Source organism: Primulina eburnea, unplaced genomic scaffold (genome assembly GCF_022965805.1).
Source record: "Primulina eburnea isolate SZY01 unplaced genomic scaffold, ASM2296580v1 ctg567_ERROPOS1600000+, whole genome shotgun sequence".
NCBI classification, from domain to species: domain Eukaryota; kingdom Viridiplantae; phylum Streptophyta; class Magnoliopsida; order Lamiales; family Gesneriaceae; genus Primulina; species Primulina eburnea.
The window spans coordinates 316,370-327,330 of NW_027331355.1; the positions used below are offsets into that span (position 1 = coordinate 316,370).

Consider the following 10,961-nt stretch of genomic DNA (forward strand, 5'->3'; position numbering starts at 1 on the left):
TGTTCATTCCTTTGACCATTTTAATTCACAAATAAATAAATTCAAACACTATAATTCACATAATTTTTCCTCAAACCATTACCTTAGCAAATTATAGTGCAGAATAATAAGAACAAAACTCATGGCAACAAGGAAGGAGAATCATTTCAAACCCATTCAAATTCTTGACTTGTAACCCCCAACTTAATGTGTATTATAGCATCTTTAACACCTCCTATATCATTCACCCTCATCCCTTACCTTCCCTACAACCATAAGCTTCGAAACATATCAGATTTAGCAGCTTAGAAACGTGATAACAGCAGCTAAAGTAATCGAGTATAGCAGCAGAAAATAAGAAGAGAATCCAACTCGGTTCCGTCGCTCGTCTTCGTCGTATTGATTTGTGTGATTTCGAGAATAAAATCTCTTACTCCATTAATCAGCGAAGGTCAGTTAAATAGAGTTACAAAGTGCAAGAAAATAGGATCTAAAAAACAGCCTAACTAAAGTTCCTAAGTATAAGGTAACAACTAACAACCTATGACTAAGCATCACTCTAATCTACACTCCCCCTCAAGTTGGTTCATAAATATCATACATGCCCAACTTGTTTACAAGAAAATCAAATGTAGGTTTGAATAAACCCTTTGTTAGGATGTCTGCGGTCTGATCTTCAGACTTCAAGAAAGGAATACAAATGACTCCTGCTTCCAACTTCTCCTTTATGAAATGTCGATCAACCTCTATATGTTTGGTCCTGTCATGTTGAACTGGGTTGTGTGCAATGCTTATGGAAGCTTTGTTGTCGCAAAAAACTTTAATAGGAAGATTGGCTTCCAGTTTCAGTTCCTCGAGAACTCGTTTTATCCATAGAATCTCACAAATTCCATTAGCCATTGCTCTGTATTCAGCCTCTGCACTACTCCGAGCAACAACATTTTGCTTTTTACTTCTCCACGTTACCAAGTTTCCCCATACGTAGGTACAATATCCCGAAGTTGACTTTCTGTCTGTGATGGAACCAGCCCAATCGGCATCCGTAAAGACTTCGATGCTCCTATTATCTCCCTTTCTGAAAAAAAGATCTTTCCCCGGACTACTCTTTAAATACCTCAATATTCGATATACGGCCTCGAGGTGCTCTTTATAAGGACAGTGCATAAATTGACTCACCATGCTTACAGCAAATGCAATATCAGGCCGTGTGTGAGAGAGGTATATAAGTCTTCCAACGAGTCGCTGGTATTGCTGAATATTCACCAAGTTGCCTTGGTTGACATTACCAAGCTTCTTGTTCGGGTCTATAGGAGTATCTATAGGACGACAACCACTCATTCCTGTGTCCTTTAAGAGATCCATAATGTACTTCCGTTGAGAGACAATAATTCCCTTTTTAGACCGTGCAACCTCCATAGCTAGAAAATACTTCATTTCTCCTAGATCTTTGATCTCAAATTCTTTGGAGAGTTTGTTCTTCATTGCTTCCAATTCTTCTTGATCACTTCCAGTGAGAAGTATATCATCTACATAAACAATCAAGATTGCAATCTGTCCATTGTTCGAGTAGCGAGTAAACAAGGTATGGTCAGATTGTGCTTGAGAATATCCCTGTTTCTTTACCACTTGCGTGAATCTCTCAAACCACGCGCGCGGAGACTGCTTGAGTCCATACAACGCCTTTTCCAATTTGCATACTTTAGCTCCAAATTTGTTTTCGAAACCTGGTGGTGGAAGCATATAGACTTCTTCCTCCAATGTACCATTCAAGAATGCATTTTTTATGTCGAACTGTCGTAAAGGCCAGTCTAAATTTGCTGCAATAGATAACAATATTCGAACGGTGTTGAGTTTGGCTACAGGAGCAAAGGTCTCCATGTAGTCAATGCCATAGGTTTGTGTAAATCCTTGGCTACTAGTCGAGCTTTGTGTCTTTCAAGTGTTCCGTCGACATTGAATTTTGGTGTGAAAACCCATTTGCAGCCAACTGTGGGAGTATTCTTTGGAAGTTCTTCAAGTTTCCATGTCTGATTTTTCTCAAGTGCATTCATCTCCTCAAGAACAGCCTGTCTCCACTCTGGAACATTTAGAGCTTCCTGTATGTTGTTTGGAATCTGAATATTTGAGACATTGGTTGTGAAAACAGCAAACGAAGATGAGAGTTTCGAGTTAGATACAAACTGAGTCATAGGATATTTAACACAAGACCTTTTTTCTTTTCTAAGTGCTATTAGCAAATCAAGCTTAGAGTTAGAAGAGACAGAAGAGTTACCAACTTCATTTTCCGGTCCTGATTCAGATTCTTGACACGGCAAGGGTGCAGCGGCTTCACTTTGTCGATGAGGGAACTTCCTCTCATATATTTGCCCAAATAGTTTTCTATTCTGATTATCGCATTCTGCTTCCAGTAGCTGTTGAGATTCAATATGATCTAGGCTGGAGGAAGTGTTACTTTGGTTAGCTAGCTCTAGATTTTCTTTCATATTTATCTCTTCTGTTTGCATTAAACTTTCACATTTGCTGCTAGAGGCAGAATCTAGAAAGTCTAGATTTAATAAGGGATCACAGCTTTTGTTATTTGCAATGTCTCTGAGGTTGTGATGAAGATTAAAACTATTAGTTGATATTCCTAGATTTTTCAATTTTGAATCTTCAACCAATTTCTCCCCCTGAAGATTAGGACGAAAAAAAGGAATATTTTCAAAGAATTTAACATCCATTGAGACAAAAAATTTTTGAAGAGTGGGGTCAAAGCACTTGTACCCTTTTTGATTCGGAGCAATCCCAACAAACACACATTTTCGAGCTTTTGGGTCAAGTTTACTAGTGTTCCTGACTGGATTCCTAGTAAATACAGTGCATCCAAATATTTTCAAGGACATAGTATCATTAAACAGACGAGATTGTGGAAACAGATTTTGAAGACAAGTGATTGGTGTTTGAAACTTGAGGATTTTAGATGGCAATCTGTTCATTAGATAGGTGGCTTGCAAAACCGCCTCTCCCCACAAATATTTAGGAACTTTAGTAGAGAAAAGTAAGGCACGACTTATCTCAAGAAGGTGTCTATTCTTCCTCTCGGCAACGCCATTCTGTTGAGGAGTGTCATTACAAGAACTCTGTTGAACAATTCCTTTTTCGTCACAAAATTTTCCTAAGGCTTGGGAAAAATATTCACGACCATTATCACTTTTTAAAATCTGTATACTCGTATTAAATTGATTTTGAACCATATAATAAAATGTTTTGAAAACGACTTCGACTTCAGATTTGTCTTTGAGTAAATAAACCCAACTGACTCTCGTGTGATCATCGATTAGAGTAATAAACCAACGTTTTCCATGACACGTAGACACTCTTGAAGGACCCCAAAGATCACTATGTACTAGAGCAAAAGGTTTTGAAGGTGTATAAACTCGTGGAGGATATGTACTGCGATGATGCTTGGATAACACACAAATTTCACACTGAAAAGAAGAAGGATTTTTATGACGAAATAAAGCAGGAAACAGATGTTTTAAATAATGAAAATTTGCATGACCTAGTCTAAAATGCCATAGATAAATCTCATCATTACTGAAATCTGAAGCAATTTGCAGGCAAGAATTCTGTCGAGCCTCCTTATTCGAGTACATTCCCTCATCTAAAATGTAAAAACCATCACACTCCTTAGCACTGCCAATCATCATTCTCGAGGCCAGATCCTGAAATTCACAATGGGAGGAGAGAAAAGTGGCATAACAGTTAAGAGTGGATGTGAGTTTACTGATAGAGACAAGGTTATATGATAATTTAGGTACATGCAGAACATTAGACAAGGTTAGCACATCAGAAATTTTGATATCGCCTATACCAGCAATAGCAGAAAAGGAACCATCTGCTATTCTAACTTTGCGATTTCCTGCACAAGGTTTATATGAGAAGAAAAAACTAGAGCAACTAGTCATGTGGTCAGAGGCCCCTGAATCAATAATCCAGGTGGTCTTTGATTGAGAACAAACAAGGGATGACAATAGTTCAGTGTTACCATTGTGAACAAGAGTGCAGGAAGATTTATCTTGAGATGGCTGCAATAAATTCAACAATTGCTCTATTTGTTCCTTTGTGAATTGAGACTGCCCCGAGTTGATAAGGTGCTCTTGAGAAGGATCAGCCATGGTTTGAAAAGCGCGCTCAGGATGAGGTGGCTTCCCACCAGGTGGTTTCCCATGTATCTTCCAGCAAGTTTCACGTGTATGCCAGAATTTTTTGCAGAAGTCACACCAGGGCTTCCGTTTTCTGTCACCACTGGACTCAGCCCCTTTTTCACCCATTTTTATGAAAAGTGCGGACATATCAGATCCAGAGACCTTTGAGATATCGGAGCTGGTGTCTGTTTCAGAAGGATCATTGTTGTTCATGATTTTTCTGCGACTCTCCTCCAGTCGAATTTCAGAAAATACTTCTCTGATAGAAGGAAGAGGATGGCGGCCGAGAATTCGCCCCTTAACATCATCTAGGTTGCGATGAATCCCGACAAGCAGCATGAAGATTCGGTCATTCTCTTCACGTTTCTTCTGTTTAAGAAAATCCGCTAGGCTCTCCCATATATCATCATGATATTGATCTAGTTCTTGCCACCATGCCACCATCTCATTATAGTAGCTGGTGACGTCACGATTTCCTTGCTTGGATTGCCACAGGCGAGTCTTCAACTCGAAAATCTGGGAAGAATTCTCCAAGTCAGAGTAAGTTTCTCGGACAGAGTCCCATACCTCCTTAGCAAACCGCATAAATAGATGAGGCTTTGCAATTGAGGTGTCCATGGAATTGAGCAGCCAAGCCATAATGAGGGAGTTTTCCGAACGCCATGCTATGTAGCTAGGATCTTTAGACTCCGGCTCCTTGGTTTCTCCTGTTAAATAGCCCAATTTTCCCCTACCATCAATGGCAAGTTTCACGGATTGGGACCATTCAGGATAATTCTGACCATTCAATTTATGCACAGTGACTTGCATCGATGAATGAACAGAATCACTCGGCATATTGGATTGACCAGGTGTATAGGGGGATGTGGTTCCCGAATCGGATTTGTTAGCCATAGGATAGAAACCCTAGTTTGCTGGCTCTGATACCATGTGATTTCGAGAATAAAATCTCTTACTCCATTAATCAGCGAAGGTCAGTGAAATAGAGTTACAAAGTGCAAGAAAATAGGATCTAAAAAACAGCCTAACTAAAGTTCCTAAGTATAAGGTAACAACTAACAACCTATGACTAAGCATCACTCTAATCTACAATTTGTTTTGTGTCAAAACAAATTCCAGGCATGTATATGTTGTTTCTTTTCTCTTCAATCAAGTCCTATAAATATTTTTAAACATTATAAGTTCAAGATTCATGAGGCAAAACGAATTTGTGGCAGCAACATTTTCAAAAAAATCTGCACAGATTTTTATAAACTCTTTTGTTTCCAACTTCACGGTTTGAGATGTTTTGTTGATTACAGGGTGTTGCTTCGGTTCCAGGCTCACATGGCTGCTACTAGGCATGAATTATAATGTGTTAGGGTGTTTTTTGTTCAATGGTTCAAGCCCATACACGCATAAACAAATAAATGACAGCAACTTTTCCCTTAAGTGCAGAATTGGAGTCAAGGTTTTATCATTTGGTTGTTTTGGGTGAGAGTTCAAATCATGGCTGTCCTAGGGACTGTAGCCATGATTATAACCCTTCCATATCATGTCTAGGACGTGACCAAGGTGTCCTTTCAAAGCTTGGTTCATGGTTCCATAAGATTTTTAAAACAACAACACAAGCATCACTCGAAAAATTTCTGTTTCTGGTTTGTGTGAGTAACTTCGGTTTTGAGGTGTTGGGATGGGCTGTGGCTGGCTTGTAGCCCATATCCATGGTTCATACAACACTCCATCATGTCTAGAACGAGCCATGGTTGACCATACAGCCACTGGAACGATCCAAGACAGCAAACATTACAAACACATCACAATGCACATAATTTGGGTTCTCAGTAGGAGCTTTGGAATGACATAAGTATTTGCTGGGTTTGTGGTTGGCTTTTAGCCCTTAGCCATGGTCCAAGCCATGCCTTAGGATGTTGGTAAGAGTCCTTGAGCGGTGGTCCAATCCCATATTCATAAAATTCAGGATTTACACTACAAAAGACACAAGCTGTTACTGCTGCCTTTTTGACAGCAACTTTGCGTCGCGGTTTAGGAGGTGGTTTGAGTTCTTGGTTGGCTTTTAGCCCATGGCCTTGAACTGGAAACTACCTTAACAAGTTAGGAAAGTCATGTTTTTGGCCGTTCGTGATTTGATCGAGTTTAGAGGTCGTACGAGAATTTACGGTGAAAGGTGCCAAAATGACTCTCGAAAGAGTGTTTTATGTTTTTGGATTCCTTTTACCCATTTTCGTGTTTTACAGTCATTATGCATATTTTTCAGTATGTTTGGGGTATTTTAATCATGGTTAAACGTCGGTTTAATGTTGGATCGGGTTGGTACAAAGCCATGATTAAAAATCAAGTTATTGGTTCTATTCGTCTCGTTTTTAGTTCGATTGTTAAGTTTTTGTCAAGTTAAGATTTATTGCATGTGTCACATATTAGAATTAAGTCGCAGCAAGCCTGGGAACGATCCAACTCATCCGGTAAAAATAAGGTTATAATTATAGTACATGCATAAAAATATAAAATGTTTATTTTTGAGATATATGTTATATGTCTTGTGGCCACCTTACGTTTATGGGTTTGGAAGTCAGTAGGCGCAACCGAGGACCTCTCCACCCGGTGACTTCAGACCGGTTTATGATTATGTATGGGTACGGACATCCAGTCCAAGGGCTGTGATTGATCTCTACCGCCCAGTATATTGTGGTTTAGTCTGATCAGACGCTTACGCTATGTTATGGGCCACTTGTTTAGAAACATTATCTCTACCAGAAAACTATGATATGTTATGACAGAGCTCTATTGACCAAATCTTTTACGTATGAATTTTCAGATATGCACGTAGTTATAATTATTCATGATACGATTTTCACCGTACGTTTTACGATACTTTATTTTTACGTTGCATGCGATTTCATGATATATATTACTTGTTATTCACGATATATATATGTTGAGTCTTTAGACTCACTAGACTTGATTGTTGTAGGTATTGATGAGGTCGAGAACGCGGGCGGAGACCAGTGAGCGATCTTGGGACAGCAGTAGTAAACCCGAGGACCTCATGATTTAGTTTATGCACCTTTTATTATTCAAACTCAGTTTTAATACGTTGGATTATTTTTAAATTGATGTTTACGTTGGATTATTTTTAAATTGTTGGTTGAAAACAATATTTACTTCCGCTGTTATTTTAAAGTTAAAATTATTTACATGTTTATTTTAATTAAATGAGACAAGATAATTATTTATTTAGAAATTTTTTAATAATTCTGCAAATTTATGAATACGAAATACGGGCCTTTACACTATTGGTCGATAGAGGCTAGGGAAAGTTAGTACCTCTGCACTATCCTATTTTTCATTATACTTCTGGAGTAAAATCATAAATGCAGTCCTTTTGTCTGTCCTTTGTACATTATTGAGTAAAGGGTGCTAGATATTAGTCAGCTAAAGGTGGTTCAATAATCAGTTCTTGATTTTTACTCATTGCAATTTAGTTTTCTGGAACTTCTGCTCATGATTGGTGGGTCACTTCTGAAAAAGTAAATACATGTTATTTTAAATTAATGAAGTTGGTGTTTATGTTATCTGTCATTTTCTTTTTCAAAAGGAAATTTCGCACATCTGAACTGTCTTCATCCTTTGGCACGATCTGTGTAATCTTTGTGGGATATCTACAGATTTTCAAAGGTTCTAAGGTGTGGAAGGCCATAGTGGACCATGCTCATACATGCATTATTGATGATAAAAAGATCTATTTGTATAGCTCTCCTTCTAAATTTAATTTTGTTGTGGCATTTGATGTTGTTGGCCAATTAATGGGGATAGTCCGCAACTCCAATTATGTTCATCTTGACAATCTATCTGAAGTTGAACAGGTCTTCTTTTATTATATATAATTTTCATCTTATTTAAGAGGAATGATTGAATTCAGGTTAATGGTCATGTTTTACTAATTGATATTTGTCTTCTAACAGGCTAGTGCACGGGAGTCGCTTTTACTTGCATTTGAAAATCGAAAGGACATAACCTTTGTTGATGATGAAACTTCTCTTGTGCATCAATTTCCTTATGAATCCCATGACATTTGTGTTGCCACAGACTCTGTACGTAATGATGCATATGCTACAATAGAACCAGATACTTCATCTCCGACAATCGGTCCTTTTATGTGTCCTTCAAGCAATTTTAGCTATATTGGCTCAGAAAAAATGCAACAAATACGTGATCCATCTTTGCCAGTGCCTGATCAGGGCCCAAATTCTTCACCGATTGCTCTTGGTTCTAATCAGGCGTTTTGTGCTATCACTTACCAGGGTCCAATTCGTTCACCAAATGATCTTGGCTTCTATCCCTCGTGTCATCCATCTTTGACTGTCCCGGATCAAGGCCCAGTTTATTCACCGACCCATCAGGCCTTAAGTGACATGTTAACTAATCCAAATTATTTATTTGAACATCTTGTTGACCGTGAGAGTGTGGTATCTCTTTTTTTCCACCATGACACTAACCATTCTGAAACTTGCGTTGAATCATGTTCTGTTCAACAAAGTAATGCTGGCAGTATCCGCTTCTTTGCGGTTGTGGGTCTCACGATGTGGGTGTCTCGGGTTAGAAAAAGGGTTATGGATTTGTGTGATTTTAATGTTCAGAAGAGGCAGAGGATTGGTTAACAAGCTGCTGATATTGTGTTTTCACGGTATTCTGATATTCTATGGAAATGTTACTTGTGTCTAGTTGTAACTTGGAGGCAATTATTTGAATGTTACATATGTGTGTCATGAGTAATTAGTAACACTTTCACGTTTGTTCTCTCTTTATATTCATTTAGTTGCCTGATAGTGTTATATTATTAAACCGATACACAGAGGGTAACACGGTTGCAGTGATCTGTGGATGCATTGCCACAAGAAAACAATTGTTGAAACGTTATCAATAGAACCGTCGAGGATGCGTGGCACCGTTTGGTGGATTGAAACGAGAATGCTTAGCTGCGGTGACCAACTGGTTTACAATTGCTCCAGATTTGAGGCCTGGGTCAGTGTAAGACTGTTACTGGTCCATTGGTACATGCCAAGTTTGCCATCTTCCAAATTGGTGCATAAAGTGTTGATTATGTGGCAAACAGTAGGAAATGGATCTTTGGAATTCACCAAATAGTATGCTACCATTTTTCATGCCTGGTTAGGAGTGATTGCGTAGGCTCGCGAGGCTGTGTCAGGAATCTTGAAGTCAGGAAGCAGTCACGTGCCTACTGCTATTCAATTCACACATAAACATCGGCGTGGCTCCGGGAAACAAAATCTATGATACGCAAGCACTTCTAAATGGAGAGAGATATGGACCATCTTTTGGGAAATAAAGATCTATTCATGCCTTAAATTTTGTTAAGAAGCAGTGTACCAATCAATGTGCAGGATTATAGCAGCTTTCATGGAGTCTCTTGTATTTGTTTCAATAAACACTTTTGTCTTCGTGCCGAAAACATCTGTATCTTACCAACCTTGTTGTCTACTTGTCTTCACATTGTTAGGGCACCAATTTCTCGCACCTAATGTGTGAGGCCCGGGGCCGAAGAGGGCGGGAGGTTATCGCCGGTGCCATGAGGTGGCACGAACAATGAGCGGCTCCTGGCAGGTTTCAAGGTGGAGGGAACATGAATGAACGGTTCTTACACCGAAAGGAGATGGATTCCGAGACTGTTCAATGTAATGGACTGTACAGTTGAAGAGGGCTTAAAAGATTTGATTGATACTACTCATATCACGAAGATGCATCTTCTTTTCGGTAGCTTATCACATAAGAACTTCAAATTTAAGCGTGCTTGACTTGGGGCAATTTTGGGATGGGTGACCTCCTGGGAAGTTTCCTATGGTGCATGTGAGTGAGGACATAAACATGCTGGAAAGACCCATCTTGATACAGTGAGGACAGTCGTCGAATCTGGGGCGTTACAAGTGGTATCAGAGCCGACCTCTCCGAGTAGGGTATGGTTCGGGGACGAACCAAGCAGAAGCTGGTGGGCATGTGAGGCCCGGGGCCGAAGAGGGCGGGGGCTGATCGCCGGTGCGATGAGGTGGCACGGACAATGAGCGGCTCCTGGCAGGCTTCTAGGTGGAGGGAACATGAATGAACCGTTCTTACACCGGAAGGATAGAGATTCCGAGACTGTTCAATGTAATGGACTGTACAGTTGAAGAGGGCTTAAAAGATTTGATTGATACTACTCATATCACGAAGGTGCATCTTCTCTTCGGTAGCTTATCACATAAGAACTCCAAAGTTAAGCGTGCTTGACTTGGGGCAATTTTGGGATGGGTGACCTCCTGGAGGTTTCCTAGGGTGCGTGTGAGTGAGGATATAAGCACGCTGAAAAGACCCTTCTTGATACAGTGAGGACAGTCGTCGAATCTAGGACGTTACATAATGAGCAGCAGAACATTAAAATTTTAGTTTCGACTTTCGAAATTTTCTTTGGGCGTCGTATGTTACTCAAACATCCATAGAGCGTTTAGATTGTATATCTGTGTGTTTTAAACGTTGGACTCCAAACCAGTTCGAGATTAACGAATATGGCTCTTATTGTATCTCCCGTCGAACGAATCTCTATCTTTTGATCGTCAAATTGGGTCCATGATCGGAAACTTTATTCTTAAACAAACTTATGTTGAGACTGAGAATCTCGAATTTAAAAAATCTTGAGACTTCACCACCAAAAAAATTTATGTATCGAAGAGAGGAGGAATTTTGTGTTGTGTATTTTGTGTATACAGACAGTGTGTTATATTTATCAACTTTTGATACCATATT

At 39.4% G+C, this 10,961-nt stretch overlaps 1 protein-coding gene across 2 annotated transcripts; it reads left to right on the forward strand.

Annotated features, from left to right (window-relative positions):
- The first annotated feature begins 7,462 nt into the window (after positions 1-7,462).
- On the forward strand, positions 7,463-9,655 carry LOC140821443 (uncharacterized). Of its 2 annotated transcripts, XM_073181942.1 has the most exons (3): positions 7,463-8,029; positions 8,129-8,850; positions 9,020-9,655. In XM_073181942.1, the coding sequence occupies exons 1-2, from the start codon at positions 7,718-7,720 to the stop codon at positions 8,822-8,824; spliced, it is 1,008 nt and encodes a 335-aa protein (XP_073038043.1). In that variant the 5' UTR covers positions 7,463-7,717; the 3' UTR covers positions 8,825-8,850; positions 9,020-9,655. The 2 variants fall into 2 exon arrangements, with proteins under 2 accessions (XP_073038043.1, XP_073038042.1); XM_073181941.1 differs by having other exon boundaries at positions 8,129-9,655.
- The last annotated feature ends 1,306 nt before the right edge of the window (positions 9,656-10,961 follow it).

Bases quoted from the DNA above. Each gene is read 5' to 3' on its own strand.
- LOC140821443 (XM_073181941.1), top strand. From the start codon at position 7,718: ATGAAGTTGGTGTTTATGTTATCTGTCATTTTCTTTTTCAAAAGGAAA. The intron at 8,030-8,128 runs GTCTTCTTTTAT...GTCTTCTAACAG, and splicing joins ATCTATCTGAAGTTGAACAG to GCTAGTGCACGGGAGTCGCT.